This window comes from Electrona antarctica, assembly GCF_951216825.1.
Source record: "Electrona antarctica genome assembly, chromosome: 7".
Lineage (NCBI taxonomy): Eukaryota > Metazoa > Chordata > Actinopteri > Myctophiformes > Myctophidae > Electrona > Electrona antarctica.
In genome coordinates, this window is record NC_136812.1 from 57,810,651 (window position 1) to 57,833,182 (window position 22,532).

At 43.2% G+C, this 22,532-nt stretch overlaps 1 protein-coding gene across 1 annotated transcript; it reads right to left on the bottom strand.

Moving 5' to 3' along the window:
• Positions 1-5: 5 nt before the first annotated feature.
• Positions 6-17,923, bottom strand: LOC306926999 (myosin heavy chain, fast skeletal muscle-like). Its single transcript, XM_079506569.1, has 39 exons — positions 17,702-17,923; positions 17,456-17,599; positions 17,077-17,233; positions 16,950-16,977; positions 16,756-16,864; positions 16,534-16,626; positions 16,376-16,439; positions 16,130-16,228; positions 15,578-15,681; positions 14,925-15,063; positions 13,231-13,349; positions 12,446-12,595; positions 12,158-12,328; positions 11,661-11,964; positions 10,357-10,421; positions 9,985-10,072; positions 9,777-9,894; positions 9,532-9,655; positions 9,302-9,438; positions 8,553-8,808; positions 7,260-7,502; positions 6,948-7,124; positions 6,710-6,855; positions 6,530-6,620; positions 6,054-6,443; positions 5,799-5,925; positions 5,518-5,636; positions 5,224-5,420; positions 4,541-4,724; positions 4,135-4,300; positions 3,878-4,002; positions 3,443-3,751; positions 2,728-2,931; positions 2,519-2,644; positions 1,852-2,022; positions 1,278-1,382; positions 857-952; positions 183-311; positions 6-87 (listed from the first exon to the last, which is right to left on the bottom strand). Exons 1-39 carry the CDS (start codon positions 17,909-17,911, stop codon positions 67-69), a joined length of 5,805 nt encoding a protein of 1,934 aa, XP_079362695.1. The 5' UTR covers positions 17,912-17,923; the 3' UTR covers positions 6-66.
• Positions 17,924-22,532: the final 4,609 nt, after the last annotated feature.

Below are 22,532 nucleotides of genomic sequence, written 5' to 3' on the forward strand. Positions count from 1 at the left end.
TGCCACCTTCATTGAATACGATGGGTCATATTTTATGACTTTGTACGGTGACTTGAATGGGAGAACTTATTCAGCAGCTTCTTTTCCCTGTAACAATAGGAAAATAATGTTAGATATTCAACAATGAATCTTTAGTTAAATCTTAGTTAAAGGATAATGAACCTTCAGTTATTGAACATTACCTTGGAGTCGCGACTCTTAGATCTCATCTTGTTGACCTGGGATTCAGCGATGTCGGCGCGCTCCTCAGCCTCTTCCAGCTCATGTTGAATCTTCCTAGACTTGGTCAGGTGAGAGTTGGCTGCTTCCTCCTGCAATATGATAGAGACATGGTTCAAAGCCGCATTTGAAAAGAGCATCTTGCAATTATAGACACTTTCAGGATATTGCAATGTGTTTGTGGCTAATACAGTTGCCCGTGCAGCACGTTCATGAGTGCGTCGGGACCGTCATGAAATTGCCTTGACAGGTTCTCATTGGAATGATACGATCATGGCTGTGTTCTTGTTCAGCATCCTGTGACCCCGAGCCAAACATGTCCGCTTACAGGGATCTTTTTTTTTTAATGCTTTCCGTGGTCTATTTTGGAAATGTTTTGCCATTACACACACTGACTGCATGTGTCTGCAGCATGTGTGCTTTCCCTTTCAGCATCCATCCAGTCACAGGCCTTCCACAACGCCCATGTGTGCGGTGTGCGCCCCATACGGCAGAAGCATGGCAATCTAGAGATGCCATGTGCGAGATTGACACTGAAGAATGCTCTGCTGTTGGTCATATTGACATTGCATCATAACTGATTCCTATTATTCCTTTTAGTTAAACTATGACGACACACAATGTCTATTTGACTTACCGCTTCCTCGGCCTGTCTCTTGTAGCCCTTCACCTTCAGCTGCAGCTTGTCTACCAGATCCTGAAGCCTGGCCAGATTCTTCTTGTCCTCTTCAGTCTGAAGTGAGAGTGAATTTATAACATTAGCTGCATGTCCATCTATTCATTTAGTCAGCGGCATGATGACCAGTTATGATGAATTCCTGTTCTGTTCTTTGTCTATATAGAAGTCTATTTTGTCTATTTGTACGTCTCTAAATGTTTTGATGAATTGAACATGGTGGACCCTGTTGTAAACAAGTGTAATGCTTAATTGGGTCGTCCACTCACAGTTAACAGCCTTTGTATTGAGTTTGTGCTTGAAATGTACTGTAATTCTGCAAACTGTTAATACAATTTTCAATCAATCAATCAATGATGGTTATTCAAGTGATATAGCCTACCTGGTATGACAGCTCCTTCACTCTCCTCTCGTACTTGCGCACACCTTTAACAGCGTCTCCACTGCCTCTCTGTGCACCTTCAACCTCTGCCTCCAGTTCACGCACCTTCACAATGGAAACATACATTATGAAGAGATTTTGTCTTATTTCATTGACATATAAGCCGTGCTGACCCATTGAGACCTGAGAGCAGATTCTACACATGTCTTCTAAATCATGACAGTTTTCTGAAAAAACTATTTCATGTGAAGGACCCCCAGAAATGTTCTGTATTTGGCCGCCGATCCCCATCTGAAAATATTATTGTTCCAGGGACTCCCCCCCCCCCCCCCCCCAGAAGCAAAGGTAAGAGGTTTGCGTTTGCTGTGAAATACATACATATTCAAAGATTTGCACACATTTTTACGATAAAAAAAAAATCACAAATAGCAGTTCTACAAGCTTAAGGACAAGCTTGTATATTTGCTATTTTTCAATAGCTAAAGTTAAAAACAATAATGGTTAAAGTGTGTAAAAGCCACGGTGACGCAGATGCGTTCCAGGTCTTAATGGGTTGAAGTAAACTACACCTTACCCTGCCCTCCAGTTTCTGGAGCTGCTTCTTGCCTCCCTTCATGGCCAGGTTCTCAGCCTCGTCGAGGCGGTGCTGCAGGTCCTTGACGGAGACCTCCAGGTTCTTCTTCATCCTCTCCAGGTGAGAGCTGGTGTCCTGCTCCTTCTTCAGCTCCTCGGCCATCATGGCCGCCTGGAAAGTCATCGTTGTTGTGAGATCAAATATACTTTATTGTCCCGCAAGTGAAACAATGTCTTGGTCTCCTGCGTCATTCAACGCATGACAATGGCTCTTTAAAATCATGAAAGGTAATAAACAGATACATGTGTGATGTGTCATGAGACCAGAAGGAATCAAACCAGGTAATACAATCACAATATCGTAGTACTCATCATATTTAGTAGTAATTGTTGTTGCTATTAAATATCTTGATTGACTGAATATATTGTTGTACCAGTTCAGTCTGCACTGTAACATTCTGAACCATCTGCCTGAAGCCAGCACCTCATGTTCAGAATGTTCTTTTCCTGAGCACATTATGTTTGATACAAGTGCTGGAAATTGTGATGTGGTTCACCCACCCCACCCCCTATGATTGTCATGGCCGTTTGAACAAGACATGCATGCAATGCCATAAGGATGTCTAATTGTCCTGGTATAATGGACCTCTCTCTGGAATGGAACTTACATCAGTGATGGCCTTCTTTGCTTTCTCCTCAGCATTCCTTGCTTCTTGAACACTGTCGTCCACTTCACCTTGAACCTGGACCAGGTCAGTTTCAAGCTTCTTCTTGGTGTTCAAAAGGCTTGTGTTCTAAAAGATAAACATTCGGATTAGCAATACAAGTATGCAAGTATGTTAAATAATGGTTTTTTTTTCTTCTCCAATTGACTTACCTGGGAGTGCAACAGTCCAGCGCGCTCACTGGCGTCCACCAGTTCCTGTTCAGCCACTTTGCGGCCTCTCTCCGTCTGTTCCAGAGCCACTCTCAGCTCCTCGATCTCAGCAACCATGAGGCCGTTCCTACGCTCCACCATGGCGGCTTGTTCCTTCACATCTTCCTGACCTCTGAGAGCATCGTCAAGGTGCAGTTGGGCATCCTAAAAAAAATGAGATCGCATATGAGGTGGACATGTTATGAGAAACGTCAGAATGTTGTTCGGATCATAGACCGTGTCAAGCCCATTCTGCTGTGATTTCAAATCCGCCATATTTCTATATCCGGTCCAGAAATTAATACTATATTGGCTACAACCGCAGCGAGGGCAGGTCTTCACTCGGTAGAACCAGTAGATTTTAAAATTAACGTGACCATAATTTACTAAACGCATATCATGATGATTTAAAAAATACTTTAAACTAGCGATTGAAAACAACGTGTTTTTGAAAAGGTTTACTAAGGTAATCAAGTGTAAAGTTCGCCCACAACCTCATTGAGATTTTAATGTCTTGCAAACAGTAGAAGACATCTGCTGGGCCATAAATAGGAACAGCAGCTTCAACAAGAAACCGGAAGTGGCTTCATTTCCAGGCAGCGAACGGAGCTAGCCCCTTGGTTCAGATGTTCAGAGCAGTTCCATTGAATATGTGTCTAACTAATATGTTTTGCACCTTAAGCTGTCCCTGGATGTTCCTCAGCTGCTTCTGGGCCTCAGCAGCCTGGCGGTTGGCGTGGCTCAGCTGAACCTCCATCTCGTTCAGGTCTCCCTCCATCTTCTTCTTGACCCTCAGGGCATCGTTTCTGCTCCTGACCTCAGCGTCCAGAGTGCCCTGCATGGAGTCGGTCACTCTCTGGCTGTTCCTCTTGATCTGCTCCATCTCTTCGTCCTTCTCTGCCAGCTTCCTGTCAACCTCACCCTTGATCTGGTTGAGCTCCAGCTGGACACGAAGAATCTTAGACTCCTCGTGCTCCAGAGTACCCTGAAATGTAATACAGGATCAAAAGGTTGTAGGACCTTTAATGTAACATTGATCATATACTGCTACGCTGTTTGAATATAAAACGTATTGAAAGGAATCTAACAATCTAGGACCTAAAAGTGTTACCTCAGCTTCCTCCAGGGCTGTCTGGATCTCTGCCTTCTCTGTCTCCACCTGTTTCTTGCCCTTCTCCAGCTCATGGATGCTCTTTCCAGTCTCACCGATCTGTTCGGTCAGGTCTGAGATCTCCTCTGCAAAAGTATGAATGAACTTTCAGCGACTATTTTGTATTTGTGTTTGAATAAAGTTTTAGCCTGATCCATATTGATCTTTATTTTAGTTATTCTTTAACTGTTATTTAAATAATGATGTAGATAACTTACGTTGCAGGTTCTTGTTCTCACGCTTCATGGTCTCCAGTTGGTCCAGGGACTCCTCGTAGGAGTTCTTCATCTTAAACAACTCGGTGCCGAGAGAACGAGCCTCTTTTTGAGCTCCTTCCAACTCCGCATTGCCCTCTTCATGTTTCTGCTTCCATTCTGCCAAGACCTGCACAGCAGCCGTGATGAAATGTGTCATTTACCTCCACTTTCAGGAGTAAACAATTACAATAATTCATGTCAAAGCAATTCACGTTGCTTAGACAACAGTCCGAGTGGCATTAGTCCGACAACACCGCTGCTCCCGACGCGCTGCCAATTAATTACAACTAACCCGTGGCTTACTGTGACTCATGACTGTAGGACTGTTAGTACGTCGGACCAAACACATGCACCCATGTCAAAGCACCTTATCGAAGTTCCTCTGTTTCTTGTCGAGGTTGGCGGCTAAACCGTTGGCCCTCTCCACGTCAATCATGAGGTCTTCCACTTCACCCTGGAGTCTCTGCTTGGTCTTCTCCAGAGAGGCACACTTGGAATTCACAGCCTCGATTTGCTCCTCAGCCTCCTGAAGACGCTGGGCGAGCTTCTTCCTGTTGATCACAAATCAAAGCATTGTGAGCAATATTTTGCATAGTGAGCGGTGTACAATGTTGTATAATTGTGTGTGTGTGTGTGTGTGTGTGTGTGTGTGTGTGTGTGTGTGTGTGTGTGTGTGTGTGTGTGTGTGTGTGTGTGTGTGTATATATATATATATATATATATATATATATATATAATTATTATTATTATATTTTGTATAATGTTTTTAGAATTTAATCTCAATGTTCTAATTCCTTATATCTTTAAATGATGTCACCTCTTTTGCAATCACAGACTCTGCTTAGCGAATGATTGGTTGTTTGTCAAAATGCTGTGCTGAGCCTGAAGAAGGTCAGTGACCGAAACGTTGCCTATACTTAATAACTGTATCCTCTTGTATCCTCTTGTACCGAGCAGATCAACAGTGTTGTTTTCTATTTCATTATTGATGTGCACTTGCCTACGCACCTGTTCCTAAGCCTACTCTAGGAAAAAACACTGATGACTTACTTAGCTTCCTCCAGCTCCTCTGTGCGTTGGACAGCATCAGTCTCATACTTGCTCCTCCACTGACACACCTCAGCGTTGGCCTTGGACATTCCGCGCTGCAGCTCCGCCTTGGCCTCTTGCTCCTCTTCAAACTGCTCCCTCAGGAGGTCACAGTCATGGCGAGCTGACTGCACAGCGTGGGCGAGGGCGTTCTTTGCCTGGCAAAAGAAATACGGCAAAATAATGTCAGCTGGATGAAATTACAAAAAGATGGAATTAGGTCTGTTCGTAAAAAAAAAAGGCTGTTCCTTATACCTTAACCTCCTCTTCAACGAGTCTCTTCAACTCCTCGATCTGCTGGGTGAAGGCCTGCTTGCCTCTGGTGAGCTGAGAGACCAGAGCTTCTTTCTCCTCAAGTTGACGACCAAACTCACCTAGTTAGACATTTGTGTATACGTTTAAAACATGTAAATCATCTCTGATCAATACATACAATTCCTGGGATCGCCGCTGATAGTATCTCTAATTATGGAATTTGCTCAAGGGCCTTTGACAAACCATGTAGGCTAGTAGACCTTACAATGATGAACATTTACCATTTTCCGTCAACAGTCTTGCTCTCTGAGCTCCAATATCATTGAGCTGGCGAACATTCTCATCAGTCTTGGCCTTGATTTCACTGAGTTGGTCCTCAAGGGTGCGGCACATCTTCTCAAGATTTCCCTGTTGATTATCATTGGACACATTCAATCACTGAAGTAACCTACAATGTATTCCTTCGTTTCCCTCCCCCCCTGATTGGTTCATTGAACGTATTTTGTCATGAATTACATACAAGCACTCTATTCTACCTTTGCCTTAGCAACAGCTTCCATGTTGCTGGACAGGTCATCGATCTCCATCTTGTATTCGCTCTTCTCCTTCTCCAGTTTCTGCTTGACACGCTGGAGGTTGTCGATCTGCTCGCCCAGCTCTGCGACGCTGTCCGCCTGCTTCTTACGGAGAGCAGAGGCGGTGGCCTCGTGCTGCAGGGTGGACTCTTCCAGGTCACGACGCAGCTTCTGGAACTCAGCCTCGCGCTTCTTGTTCATCTCGATCTGAGCGGCGGTGGCTCCTCCAGCCTCCTCCAGCCTCTCACTGATCTCTTCAAGTTCCCTGGAGAGATCAGCTCTCTGCTTCTCAACCTTGGCCCGAGCGGCACGCTCTGCCTCGATCTCCTCCTCCAGTTCTTCAATACGAGCCTTTCAAATGAATGGACATATTAAAATCCTAATTTTCACTTACTTATCATCAATGATTTTAAATAAGTATATAATAAAATAAATACCTGGAGTTCTTTGATCTTCTTCTGCAGCTGGGCTCCCATAGATTGCTCATCCTCAATCTTACTCAGAAGCTGGGATACTTCAAAGTCCTTCCTGTGTACAGTACATCATATGTTAGTGGTAGTTTTTATCCATGGCATTATTATTATTATTGTTGTTATTATTATTGTGGTCCACATTACTTCTTTATCTTCTCATCAGACTGCTGCTTGTCATTCTCCAGATCCATGATGGCTTCCTGGGCCAGTTTCAGATCACCCTCCAGCTTTCTCTTGGTTCTCTCGAGGTCCATGCGGAGCTTCTTCTCTTGCTCCAGAGAACCTTCCAACTGCACAACAATATAGTTTTCGTATTTTTCAGTAAGAAAATAAACGTACCGTATTCAAGTTTCAAAACATCCAATTGACTTGATGAACTCACGTCGTCAACTTGCTGTTCCAGCTTGGTCTTGGCCTTGGTCAGAGTGTTGACTTTGTCTTCCTCTGCCTGCAGGTCATCCAGGGTCTGCTGATGGGCCTCTTGGAGCGCCTTCTTCTCCTTGGTCAGCTTAGCAAGACCTTCATCTTGAGAAGCCATCTCCTCAGTCAGGTTCTTCACCTAAATAAGCAGAACGAATGGATCAATATTGTTCTAGAACTTGATAAGACCGCTACACTAGAAGAGTGTATAATCGTGAATGGATCATTATTGTTCAATAACTTAATAAGACGGCTACAGCGTATGATCATGAACCTTGTTTTCAGTGGCGTGTTTCTCCTTCTCCACTTTGGCCAAGGTGAGCTCCAGGTCGTCAATGTCCTTCTTGAGCTCAGAGCATTCGTCCTCCAGCTTCCTCTTCTTGGCAGTAAGCTCTGCGTTAATCTCCTCCTCATCCTCCAGTCTCTCGGTCGTCTCTTTGAGCTTTGCCTCCAACTGGATCTTACTTTTAATGAGACCTTCACATCTCTCCTCAGCATCATTCAGAGCCTCGTCTCCCTGGTTGTCAATGAAAGAGATAAGTGAGGAAACGTGTCAGCATTTGTTCTGGGCGAGATTTCGCTCCTATGCCACTTGAATGTGGAACGCCCTACTAACGGCCATTAAGAAATGTGAATCCCTAGACCTTAGTCTAGTACTTACGGGCGGCTGCAATTCGAAACTGGCGCCTGTAAAAAATGTTCCCCCCTCCATCCCCCTTTTTTCCCCATACTGTACGTTTTCCTGTTTTATTTTTACATTCTTTAACTGTAGGCCTATATATGATTATTTCCTTTTGTATATTTTTGTATATTTCCTAGTGTATATTTGATGAATTGAAATGGAGGACCCTGATGTAAACAAGTCTTGTTTGTACCCATTCTACAAACAGTGAATACAAATTTTAATCAAAGATTTGTTTTGCAGCTGCTTCCATGGGGGACACCTTCCTCCACAAGGGACACTAACAGAGCTGAACAAGCTTGTGAAAAAGGCAGGCTCTATCATTGTAAGAGCCTGGACGGTACAGAGGTGAGGACAAGGAAGAAGCTGGAGGCTATCAACCTCCAGCAGTGGCATATGCAAGGGGCCAGTGAGGCGCTCCAACGTTGAAGCTCTGGGCCCTAGTGGTAAGAGGAAGGACTGCAGGCGGCCCGTGCACGGACACTTAGGACCATCACTCCCTACGTCACCCATACGTCACCCCAGACCTCAAATTTGAGGTCCGGAGGAGGTACTTCCGGCAGTCTTCCGGGTGCTTCAAAACGCCACTGAGCAACTGAGCAAAATTAATAGCTTGGGGGCGGGGCAAGTGCTCCAATTCGGTCTCTATCCTTTATATACTCTATGGGCATATGCAGCAGATTCACCCTCCCCACAGAAGAACCACACATTGGGTCCGGCCTTTGTGCTGCTAGCCATGTAGCCATACATACAATGATGCCAACAGCCGTTGGACCCACCAGGCATTCTCTGCCATGGTCTACATTAGATAAAATATACATGGTCAGATGATAAACAATATGAAATATTATTAGCAACATTTCCTGTACAAGTGTAGCTACTTACTGATGACGCTGCCAGTGAAAGGGTATTCTTCTCCTGCGTTAGACCAACCAACTTCTCTTCCAGGCTCTTCTTCGAGGCCAGAGCACTAGCCAGGTCTGTCGTCATCTTTTCGTAGTTCTCCTTCATCGCTGCGAGCTCCTTCTCAGTCTCAGCGCTCTGCAGAAGAGGCTTGATCTTGTAGTAGACCTTCATCCATGGCCAGTGTTTCACAGCGACGAACGAGCGGAGGTTGAACTGGATGGTGAAAACGGCATCTCTGTGGAAAACAGTTTCAGTGGATCATGATCGAGGGTTTCCACGTATTACGACTGCAGGCTCTGACTATAGTTACTATTATTGTGTCATAGTTACTTGCGCAAGCAGAGCGCGCAAGTACTGCGATCGGTTGGGTATGTACATTATGTATGTTGGGGTATGTATGTCAGCGTTCTCCAACAGCCATTCTTGGTGACATAACTAAGGTATGTTTCAAGGTTGGTTTAAGGTCAATAACGGGTCTAAATTATTTAGAATAGCAAAGAGCTCTACCGGACAGACAGCAGAGAGGTCTAGGACTCGGACATGGCCTAATTGTGTGCAATAAGGCGCAAGTTGGCATCTCGAGAGTGTTACTATTGTTGTCGTTATTTGCTGTTGGTATTATCTTTGTTGCCCTGTGTCGTGGCAAGGTAAATGCAGATGGCCGCCCACCCAAGAGCCTGGTTCTGCTCGAGGTTTCTTCTCCTGTTTTTTCCTTGCAAGGTGCTTACCTTACCGCCGTCATCTTGACAAACGCCTTCCTCATGAGGTAAGCTCGTCCGAGAGCCTGAGTCATTGTGACCAGAGTGAACAGCTTCTCATCTCGCATCTCCTCCAGGGTACCCAGAAGACCAGCTTTGAAGAACACCTGAACACAATGTTACAAAACACTGTCACTAAACAACCATAACATCTTTAGTCCACTCGGGATAATGTTAAACCAGGTTCACAGTGTGTTCACCTTGGTGTGTCCAAATCTGTACTCATCAACAGGAACGTCAATGGACCCAAGCAGCTTCTCTGAAGCTTTCTTGTTGTCCATGAAGGCACCATCGGGACACGCGCTGGCGTTCAGTACTTTGTACCTGTTTTTATAAAAGTTCATGGTCATTTTGCGCTGGCATTCTATATACTTTTCTAAAAGTTGATCATTTTGCATTGACTATGTTTGGAAATAAAAGCTGCTGGGGGAAAAGGAATGAATACCTCTGCTTGAAGTCAGCGTATGGGATTCTGCTGGGGAAGCCCTTTCTACAGATCCTGATGCCCTCCAGCACACCGTTACACCTCAGCTGGTGGATGACCAGGAAGTTCTCCATCAGGCCTGTACAGATGTTGCTTCATTATTAGAAGAACAAACTCTGGCCAAAGTTGCATTAAATGATAGTTTATCATTTTTATTTTCAGTGTTTACCTGGACACTTGGACTCGTTGGGAATCAGGCAACGCACAAAGTGAGGATGAGTTGCCCTCAGGTTGGTCATCAGCATCCCCAAGTTTGCCTATTGAGACATAAAACAGCCAATTATGTTTATTATTAGTAAAAAGTCATACAAAATTGTACTTTATCCTCCGCTGCTATTATTTGAACTCTTTAGATACTAGTTTCTTTGCAGATTTAAAACATACATTAACCATTTAAGCCCTATTTTAAACTTCAGCCACAACAGAAATTGTTTAATTGTTAATTTTGTTTATTTCTTACATGGATATAATGTTGATAGTAATAATAATGCTTCACTCTTACAGGAATATAATGTTGATTATATTGAATACAAAATCTTACCCTGAATGCACTAGACACAGTCTGCATGGAACCACCCTTCTTCTTGCCTCCCTTCTTTGTATTATCTGTTTATATTTGTTAGAGTTATCATCATTAGTCATATACAGAATGCAACTTCCTCCCTAGTGTTCATAGTATTCATATAATACCCCCAGGCTCAGGTTGGGGGATAGAACACATATTATTATCCTATATTAAAACTCTATTTCTAAAACGGTTAGTCCCAATACTTGAATCTGATTGGCTGGGTTCCGTTGTAAATCTCACGATAATCGGGTGCAGTAGTTTAGTTTAGACAGTTTTTGGTTTAGACTATTCATTGGTTAGACCAGTCATTAGTCCTACAACTACAACCTATCTCAAACCCTCACCCTAAACCTAACCTCCCACGGGGCAGCACACCTAAACCTAACCTTAACCCATGTCTAACCAATGACTAGTCTAAACTAACTATGCACCCCCGATAATCCACACCTTCAATCACTTTATATAATTCCCAGCTGATCCCGCAGCTCTGCAGCTGAACTGGGGAAGGGGAGCACTTGATTGCCTTACACGCCCTGGCTGTGCGGGCGTCTAAGCACCGCCCGCGCTCATATGACTGTGAATGTGTGGCTCCGGGCGGCTTCGTAAAGACATCAAGCGCCTCCTATTCCCCCGTCACAGAGACTGGAGTAAAAACAATGAAGTGTGGCTCGCTCTGGAAAAGCGTAGCTACTTTTGTGAATGTAATAGTTTTATGAGGTTAATATTACTATGTGTGTAACCATTTTAGAAAAGCAATAAGCCACACGAGGTCCCAGCTTACTGTGTAATTTATAATGGCTGACAGGGTTGGAGACCTTCCGCTACGCGTCGGGTCTCACTACACCTCTCAGCCATTATAAAATACCCTGTAACCTGAGACCTCTTGTGTGCTTTAATTAAAATTGCCTAGAGGGTGGGCTGGTGGGTGTGTTGGACGTCACAAACGTAACAGGCACACCGCTGCTCTGAACCGCACCCAACTTGTCACCAACACTGACCAGAGGTCTGCCATCAGAATAGCTGGCCGCTGGGTGCCACAGGCGCACTATTGCTCAGCCCCTTCTATGTTCCTATTGGCTGAGGTTTAAACAGCCATAGCTCCAGTTCCCCGCATGCTGCCCCAAACTTGGTAGGTGCGTCAATTAGGGACAGGCTGTAATTGCTTAAGCCCCGCCCCTCTGTGTTCCTACTGGCTGGCCTTTAAAGTAAACAACCATAATAACATGGAAACAGTTCCCAGCATCCCAGAAGACATTACAATATATTAATAAACATACCTTCAGGCTCAGGTGGGGGATAGAACATAGCCAGCAGTTTAACTGAAGACTTCTGGAACAGCTGAATGACAGAGTCGTTAAGAGGATCTTTGTTCTTGTCCAGCCAGCCTGTGATGCTGTAGTCCACCGTTCCAGCGTAGTGGACCAGGGAGAAGTGAGCCTCGCCCTTGCCTTTGGCAGGCTTGGGCTTCTCAAATGCCTTGTTCTTTCCCAGATGCGCTAAAATCAGCGCCTCGGCAAAGGATTTGTCTGTAGCCTTCGGGAACATGCACTGCTCTTCAAGGATGGAGAAGATGCCCAAGGGCTGTGTAAAGGAGACAAAAAAAGACACATCACCAAAAACAATATTAACATCATGTCCATTAAACTAAGTAAGTATGTAAGCCTTGCCGAGCAATGACGTACATAGGGCGTAGAATAATTGTACCTTCTCAATCAGCTCAATGCAGACAGCCAAGTCCATGATAATACATACAAATGTATTAATAATTGTATACCTTCTCAATCAGCTCAATGCAGATAGCCAAGTCCATGCCGAAGTCAACGAGATCCCAGGGAATTCCCTCTTTCATGTACTCTTCTTGTTCCAGAACAAACATGGTGTGGTTGAAAAACTGTTGCAGTTTCTCATTGGTGAAGTTGATGCACAGCTGCTCCAGGGTGTTGAACTGTGAGTGGAAATATCACTATTAGTCCAATCTCTTGTAATTGTGTTGTGTAATTGTGAAAATTACACAAAAATAATTAGGCCTAAATTCTCCCACTTAAAACAAGTCCATGCTTACATCAAAGATCTCAAAACCAGCGATGTCCAGCACACCAATGTAGAAGTTTCTCTGCTGCTTGGTGTCCAGCATCTCGTTGATCCTGATGACCATCCAGAAGAACTCCTTCTCATAGAGGGACTTGGCCAAGGCACCGACTGAGTTCGATACCTAAGGAAATAGGAACATTATGAGTATGAGTGTGAATTACGCAATTTACAATTTAGACATTTATCATATATATAACACGCTATCTATTTAATTGCATTTTAGCATTTTTATAAACCGGCAAGGTTGTCAAGGCTAGGGCAAGTGCTACTAGCCTGGCTAATAAGCCAGACCGAATTGGCCGTTGGCAAAAAAAAAATTTGCCTGCCGGCGGATTACGGTCTGGAGAGGCTCAATTGTACGCCCATTTCCTACACCAGAGAACTGGTGTGGCCAATTGGCACACGGTATGCAATATGGGCGGGCTTTGGTACAGTGACGTTCAATGCTTGAGACCTTTGACTGACAGTAGCTCTGACCAATTGCGTCAAAGAGAAAATGTTTGAACCCGCCCCCCCCCGGGAAACAAGATCCATACACAGCATCTCCAGACTCAAATACCACACGACAGTGTGATTTGAGTCTGGCTTATTAGCCAGGCTAAAGTGCTACGGCAAGTGATATGGGCTAATAGTGGAGTCTGAAGATGATTTAAGACAGTGTGGACACAACTCAAAAATATATTCTAATGGCATGGTGTGTTAATATAAATGTGTGTATGAAATCAGAACATGGAAATCATGCAACTTTATATTCACCTGTGGCACAGTTTGTCCTTTCGTGACATACTCGTTTCCCACTTTCACTCTGGGGTAACAATATGCCTTAAGCATCTCTGCTGAGTTTATGCCCAACAGGTAGGCAATCTTGTCAGCCTCTGAAATGTTCATGCAATTTGAAATTTACATTTTAGGCATTAATCCAGAGAGCGACTTACAGTAAGCACGAAATCATCAAATGCATTAACCAAATAATCATCGGTCTAAACCAGCGGTTCCAAAACATCTTTGGCCATGCACCCCCTGTTACCTCCCGACCTTGCTGACGCACCCCCCCATATGGAAATATAAATTGCATAAGCCAGTGTTTCCCAAACCTTTTCGTGTCAAGGACCCCCAAATCAACATTTATTAGGCCATGAAAACATTATGTCAGTGACAAGGGAGGATTTTTACGTCTCTATAGCAGTGATTCCCGAAACATTAATTTCATGGACCCCCAGTTTCACACGCATTATGCTACGGACCCCCAATTGAATGGCATTTCTATCTCTGGTACCCCAATTTATATTGTAAAACCACTGTTAATTGAACTCTGAGAGTGTACAAATGGAACCAAATGGACCCGTTAGGGTCCATTTGGTTCCAGACCCATATGGGTGTACACAGACCCATAAAGGTCCATTTGGTTTCTATCTCTAATTGAGCTAGGTACCCCCTGGAATTCCCTCAAGTACCCCCAGGGGTCCCCGGACCCCGATTTGGGAACCCATGCAGTATATAGAGACATATATTTCCTATTTATCCACATATATGCACATGTGTATTAACCTGAATATGGCATCTATATGCAGGATAGGCTATATTCTGTATACTTATCATTGGAATAACATATATTTAAAATAAAACCAAAGCACCACCATTAGCCTTTTCTTTTTTAATTTTTGTCCCACGATTTTGTAACCCATTTTTCACCCCTGTGTCAATGATCTAATGTGATCCTGGGCTCTACACACCCTCCGCCAACCTAGTCCCCATATATGGGGGACATGGGGAGAGCAACAGACTTGAAATCATGCTTCCTTCATGCCTGAGTGTCCAAGTATCTCCTTTACACCTGCAGGGGGAGTTTCCCTGGTTGGACATAGCATGTGGAAGGAACACGTTATTCCAACCAGTTCCTTTCCCCTCCATCAGGCGCCCCGGCTGGCCAGGGGGAGGCAGTTTAGAGACCAGGATTACTGCAGGTTTTTTATGTGAGGGTACCTACCCTAGGCCCAGAATGGCTCTTTCGCCAACCCAGCCTCGGGTGTGGGCACTGATGACGTGGAGGAGGAAACACGCTACCAGCACCCACAGCGTCCCGAGCGGGAATCGAACCCAGGACCTTCTAGCTGTGAGGCGACAGCACTACCAACTGTGCCACCATGCCCCCTACCATTAGCCTTTTCATGTCGCGCACCCCCTAGGAGGCGCTCACGCACCACAGTTTGGGAACCACTGGTCTAAACAGTATAATTTATAAAATCATAATAATAATAGAAATATATTTAAAACAGAGTCGTGATTTAAAATAGTGTCGCGAGGAATCCACTGGGAACTGAATTCCGTCTTGTATTCATATATTTATATACTATATTTATATTCTATATTGTATAACAATGACCAAAAGCTACTACTTCTACTAGTACTACTAATAATAATAATACTAATATAAATAAAGACCAGCTCACCCTCTGTGCCGTCTGGTTCGGCCTGTTCCTCACGCTGCTTCTGTTTGAACTTCATGACTCCGTGGTGCATCACTGCACCGGTCATCTTGTAGATCAGCTGTTTCTCCTCACCGTTGAAGCCCAGGATGTCGATAGCTTCCTGATGTCAATAAGCAGAGAAGATGTGTTCAGAAGATTGAGATTATTTAATCATTAGATTAGCAAACATCCTTTAAAACGGTGTACAACTCAACTGTAAACAAAGCAACATACAGTGTATGCAGGGTATCTATCTGCACATTTCTAAAGTGGCAATTGAAGGACTTTTAATACCTACAAAATAAATACAAAATAAAACAAATGAGACCATTACTGCATCAAAAGTAATCAACAAATACTATACTATCATAATTGTCAAGCATTGGCCAAATTGACAAATATTACCTAAGAAATAGGCAAAACATGTGAATACATGCAGATGGGCTATTTTCACAATATGTAGGCCTATCTGTGAAACTGAGTCAACTCTTACAATTCCAAGTTCAGTTATTTGGGGGCGGGGTCACAGCCTAAAAGCTTTGAGAAGCACTGATTTAGAGAATACATTTTGCAGAGCAACTGACTGCAGTCCACAGTAAGTATTAGAAAGTGTTTTTAAAATAATGTCCACTCACGTCAGTAGCGTCGAGCTCCGCCTTGTCGTCAATGCTGGCCACCACGATCACACCCATACTGATCAGTGGGAAGTCGTAGGGGTTGGAGGAGATCAGGCACATTTCTGAAAAGGGATTTTAAAAAGGGTGAGCATGTGTTTTTTCGAGGGAGGGAGGGAGGGGGCATCTCTGATGCATTTGGGGAGTGCATTCCAGAGTGCAGGGCATGCACGCAGCCACAGAGAAGGTCTTGTTGCCCCACGTTTGGAGCCTGATCTTCTTGGGGACCTCCAAGAGGTTGGCATCACTCGCCCTGAGGGCACGGGACGGGACACGAGGCTCAAGGAGGGCTGAGAGGTGTGTGTGTGTGTGTGGGGGGGGGGGGGGGGGGGGGGGGACAAGGCAGCTTGTACAGTGCCTTGTAGGTGGTGAGCAGTATTTTGAGGTGACAGGCAGCCAGTGGAGGTCGTGAAGGACTGGTGTGATGTGATCTTTGGAGCGGGTGGTGGTGAGCAGGCGGGCGGCTGTGTTTTGAACAGTTTTGAACTGCATCGTCAGTTAAAAACCACTTACCAATAATCTCAGGTTTGTGGTTGGTCATCATCTGGAAAAAGATGTGGTAACCTCTCTCTGCAGCAAGCTGGTACGTCACTCTGGACTTCTCCAGCAGATCTGTAGGGGTTGTACATAACTCATAATAATACTAATAACAATGATACAACTACTGACTAATTACTACTACTACTACTAATAATAATAATAATAATAATCCTCAAATTAAGGCATATATAATTTTTTATCTGTGAACTTCATACTTACATGTCTCAATATCAGCACTGGCCAGTTTACCCGATGTGCCGAAATGGATTCTGATGAATTTACCCTGTTTGATATACAGTAGCACAATTAGTTGCATCGCTCTACATTGTGTAATTATTGCAGATTTTCTCATGATATGTCATTATTTTTACACTTACAAAGCGAGAGGAGTTGTCATTCCTCAAAGTCTTGGCATTACCATAGGACTCCAGCAAGGGATTGGCTGCAATAATCTGATCCTCCAGTGACCCCTAGAATGTTTTAGACATCGCCCAGTTTGGTCAGAATTGTTTTAAACTGAATTTCTATATTGCATATAAAAGCTTTTATGTTCAAAACATGTATTTGTTAAAGTTCAGAATATATCATATAGGCTCTACCTTGATTTTACCGCTATCCGCTGCCGATTTATCTCCACCGGAACTAGCTGTTGCAAAGTACTGGATGACACGCTTGGTGTTCACAGTCTTTCCAGCACCGGATTCTCCACTGGTTAGAAGATAATGCAATTAGTGAATGTGTGTACAAACCTACAAGGGCCTTGTTTTAATGCCTAGAGATGATGCAAACTTACGTGATCAGGACAGACTGGTTCTCTTTATCTGTAAATTGTAAAGCACACTTTTAGTCATGGATATACAGCTCAAAACCACTATAGTTTAATATTCTTTTTACATTGTCCTGTCTAGTACTGTACGTACCCATCAGCATGAACTGATAGGCGTTGTCAGAGACAGAGTAGATGTGGGGTGGAGCCTCAATACGCTTCTTGCCCCTGTAGGCATTTACAACCTCCTGGTCGTACACTGGGAGCCACTTGTAGGGGTTCACAGTTGCACAGAACAAGCCGGAGTAGGTCTGAAGGCGAGAAGAGAGAGAACATTAACATCATGCGACATAGCACTGACTTGTATCTGGGACAACGGATCACTAGAGCTGGGATTATTCAGTAACGAGTTGCAAACTTGTGGCAATGAGCAATACGCCACTAAATTGTGATAGTTGCTTGTTCAGTAATCAGATCCAGGTCACTCCATGTGCAATACTGCAATTATTTTCTCAGCGCGTAAACCACCTTACATAGATCATCCATGCTGCATAACGCTCTTTGAGGTTATACAGGACGGCGGCTTCACTGAGGTGGGTCATCATGGCCATGTCCTCCATCTTGTCATACTTGGGAGGGTTCATAGGGGAGATGTCTGACTCGGGCACAGTTCTTGACTAATAAAAAGAAATACATACAATAAAATTAAAAAACACTCCAGAATGCGTTATGATTACAGTAGTACTGTGCCACTGTTTGATTGTAGAATACCAGCTCACCTCCTTCTTTTCACCAAGCAACTCCACAGTGACTTTGCCACCGTCCTTACTGAGAATCTTACACTTGAGGTACAGCTCTGCCTTGTCAGCCACATATGCTGCCGTTTTGGCATCAAAGGGCGCCGACTGAGACTCCATTCTCTCCTTCTCTGGTTTACGGAGATATATGGCGGCCTTGCCGTACTGCTCCATCTCTGCGTCCGTACTCATGGTGGCGGCTTTCTGTCGACGGACAAATAGATGGTGTTGATGCCTTTTTCTGACTTGAGATCGGAGCAGATAATAATTTCTATACGACTACAGCATGTTGGACTATTATGGTTGTTATAGCTTATTGTATAATAATAATAATAATAATAATAATATAATAATATATATATATTATTAAATATTATGAACACTCACTTTTCCCTTCTACCAGTAGAAATGGAACCTCGTGTGCAACCCCTAAGTGTGAGGGGGGAAAAAACAAATTTTTAGGACATCATGAATTAATAAAATGTATTTTTATTTATTTTTTAATGTTTTTTTTGTGGCTTTCGCCTTTATTTTATATTTTTTATGGAGGGACAGACAGTAGGCTGACAGGAAATAGGGAGAGAGATGGGGGGAAGACATGCAGTAAAGGCCGTCGGGATAGGGAGTCGAGACCCCGGCACACTGCCAGACTGGATTACCAGCCTGGACCACTAAGCCATGGCCCAGGACAAACTAAATACAATTTTTAACCATGAATTAAATTGGATTATAATGAATCCAATTATAATGATGGTGTTTGACAATTCTTGTCAAACAAGTGGTGTTTGACAATTCTTGTCAAACACCACTTTCTAAGAGAGACATTTTTAAATGTCTCTTTAGTTCCACATCTGAAAAGAGGAACATTTCAATATTATTTGCATGCATTCTGTGTTTTTGTTCTTTGCTTGTTCTTAATTCCACTAAGTTGTAATTCATCATTACAGCCATGTTTTTTCTTTGTACTGTAGCAATGCTAGATTTTATTTTCTTACACACTCAATTAAGGTTACATTCAAAGGTGGGTAGATTAGCCAAACTGTACTCAAGTTAAAATATACATTGTTACTTTATAATAATAATATCTCTAGGCCTAGTAGATGTAAAAGTACTCACTAAATAAATAATTAGAAATCGCTTGATTACGAGTAGGAAATGTAAAAACACATGCAATGCAACGTATTACCGGTATTTAAATTATCATAGCATAATTGAAATCTCTAAATAGAAATAAACAAACAAAAGCAAACAATATCACTATAAACACAAACACACAATCAATAATTTAAATATGTGTACAATGTAACATAAATGATTCTGTCCACTCATTCTGTGTGTGTGTGTGTGCGTGCGTGCGTGCGTGCGTGTGTGTGTGTGTGTGTGCGTGCGTGCGTGTAATCTTGGATCATGTCTGTAGCTATTTGGCACTATGTACAGAGTCATGTTAAAATGAATAGTTAACACGTCTAATAGATTCATGAACAGCATCAGTAAAACATGTGCGACTATGAACAGCTAACATCACTAAAACATTGATATGACTTTAATGATGGACAGACGCAAGGCTCACTCACCGCCAAGTGGAACTCCAGACTCCTCTGCAAAGGGTTCCATGTCAACCATCGCAGCATGCTTATATTGGGTGTTAATTGCAGACTATGCAGAAAGTAAAAGTAGCCTAGGAGTTGCCTTTCAAGGTCCTTCCATTCCTATTGGAAGGACCTTGGCATACCAGCCTGTAAGTGACAGGCTGGTATGCATGGTGGGGTGCTGGGTTTCTTCATTTTGGCAAAGTCGTTACATTTACTTCAAGTCTTTGTAAGTCATTGTCAGGGTGGTGCGGTGCCGGCTTTCTTTAATGGTAAAGTCATTAGTATACTAAGTACTCACATACTGTACTTGAGTCTAATTGGGGACTATGCCCATTAGTCAGAAATGATAGTCAGTCCTGTGTGGCAGGACCCTAAGACTAAAAGAAAAAAATCCCCCATGGCGTCCTAGAGTTACGTTAGGGTTTGGGATTAGTGTTAGTAATTTGGAGGAAGTTGAATTTCCACTGTATGCTACTTCATAATTCCACTGCATTTCAGGATGAAACATTGAGACTACACTCAATTTGACAGCTTTAGTTACGCTTTGGGGTGTTGATGTTTTTGTAGTCATGCGGTTGAGATGTTTATGAGGCGTGAAGTTGTAAACTAGTGCTGTTACTGTTCCAACAAATAGTCTGGCTCGGGACTCACTGTCTTCACTCTAGGGACAGTTGGGACACTAATCCTTTACTTACTTACTTATCCCCATTACGCCGGCTGGCGCATAGGGCAGCAACAAAGTTCCTCCACTTGCATCTGTCTTTGGCCATCTTCTCTATGGTCCCCCAGCTCTGATGTTGTTGCTGGAGCTCCTTCTCGTCCTTTACCGGCCTATAATTGTACTCATCACATTTAATTTCAGTATTACATTTCACCCATACATGCATTCATTTAATTCAGTGGTTTTCAACCCTTTTCATATCAAGGTCAATTATTTATTCTTGCATTTAATAATAATAATAATAAAACTTTATTTATATAGCACCTTTTACATTTGCATTACAAAGTGCTTTACATCTACAAACAGAAAAATATACAGACATTTCAATAGACAACAAAATATAATAAGCAGCAGGAAAAATATATATACTAAAATATTAGATTGGCAGTGAAGGCTAATCTATAAAAGTGTGTTTTCAAAAGGGATTTAAAAGAGGACACTGATTCAGCACGCTTGATCTGTAAGGGCAGTGTGTTCCAAAGTTTAGGCGCTATGGTGCTGAAAGCCTGATCTCCTTTGGACTTTAGCCGACAAGTTTGAGGATCAAGAAGGTCTTTGGATGAGGATCTCAGGGAGCGGGTTGGTACATAGGGGGAGATTAGATCGGCGATGTAGGGTGGAGCGAGACCGGACCTGGCCTTGTATATGTTGAGAAGGAGTTTGAAATCGATTCTGAATGAGATTGGGAGCCAGTGCAGGGACGCTAGAACGGGGGTGATATGGTCAAATTTCCTGGAGCCTGTTAACAGGCGAGTAGCAGCATTCTGTACTAGTTGTAGACGATGAATAGATTTTTTAGTGAGGCAGGTATACAGAGAGTTACAGTAATCTAAGCGTGAGAATATAAATGCATGAATGACTTTTGTCAAGTCAGAGGTGGATAGAAAGGATTTGATTTTGGCGATGTTTCTTAAATGGTAAAATGATGATTGAGCGACTTTCTTAATATGGTGTTCAAAGTTGAGGTCAGGATCAAAAGTGACACTTAAATTCTTGACAGTGGGCCTGGGATTTATGGTTAAGGGGCCAAGGTCATTTTCTATTTGGGCTCTGGCGACAGGGGGGCCAAATACTAGCACCTCAGATTTTGAGTCATTAAGCTGGAGGAAGTTTGTTAACATCCAGCTGTTGATGTCCGCAAGGCACTTATGGAGGGTGGCTAAGTTGTCTTTATTGTTAGGATCAATGGGAAGATTGTGTGTGTCGTCGGCGTAGAAATGAAAATGAATGTTATGGTTACGGATAATCTCTCCTAGGGGAAGCAGGTAGAGGGAGAATAAAATAGATCCACGAGGACCACCATTTGATGACATTTAGCCTCTCAGACCCAGTACTTATATATTTTGCGGGTAGTGAACCAAATAACAATTATTCTACATTCTCTAATTGTGCAGAAGTCTTGTAAGTAATGCAGATGTTTAACAATAATTTAACTCTTGAGAGCGTTACATGACACCAACTGGAACCGTAAAGGTCCATTTGGTCTAATTCTACACTCTCTAGAGTTAAAGATCTAGCGTTAAAGGGGTCCATTTGGTTACCAACTCTCCATCATTTAGCTAGGGCTAGCTACTGGTTGAAAACCACTGATTTAATGAACAGTAACTTAATAATTGCACACTCTGAGCCTCACACAACTGATACACTCTAAGCCGGTTGTTGTCACAGCTTGCCTATATCAAATCAATCAAGATATAAAGTTTGTGTGTGTGTGTGTGTGTGTGTGTGTGTGTGTGTGTGTGTGTGTGTGTGTTTGTGTGTGTGTGTGTGTGTGTGTGTGTGTGTGTGTGTGTGTGTGTGTGTGTGTGTGTGTGTGTGTGTGTGTGTGTGTGTGTGTGTGTGTGTGTGTGTGTGTGTGTGCCTAGAGGAAGCCTTTATGACCAAGGTCATAAAATACCAACCACTTCTACATAACAACTCAGAGCTGGGCTATAGGTGCAGACTATTTGTCTTTATATTTGGCATTTTATGAAGGTATAGCCCGCACAACTCCAAACGGTCTCAAACTTCTTGAGCATTCTTACCGGGTGCGCGGTCGGGTAAATAACTTAAACAGACATTTCTCTAAAAGAGAAAACCAGCACTCGCGGAACTCATGTTTTAAGGCACTCTTAATTTATTGAATTGTTGACATGATATGCTGCAGAGCAGCAGCAACGAACGCGTTTCGGCATTCAAGCCTTCATCAGCGTTGTCACAATTGATATTTGGCAGCCTAGGGCATATGCACAGACTGGTTGTTAGAGGGTTCCAACAACTTGGGATGCCCAAAAAGGAGGCAAAAAGGCTAGCAAAGTATTGTGGTGTCTCTGCTATAATTGGCAGCCGTCATATATGGCGGAGACGCTGTTACTTATACCCATAGAGTACTGTGTGACATGCCTGTTGTATCATGAAAAACACATGCCATGACTTTGCAGATGTAACTTTAATGCACCTATAATATTTGTGTCCTTGTATGCATATCCTTTGTGTGGACATAAATAAATGGTTAAAGTGT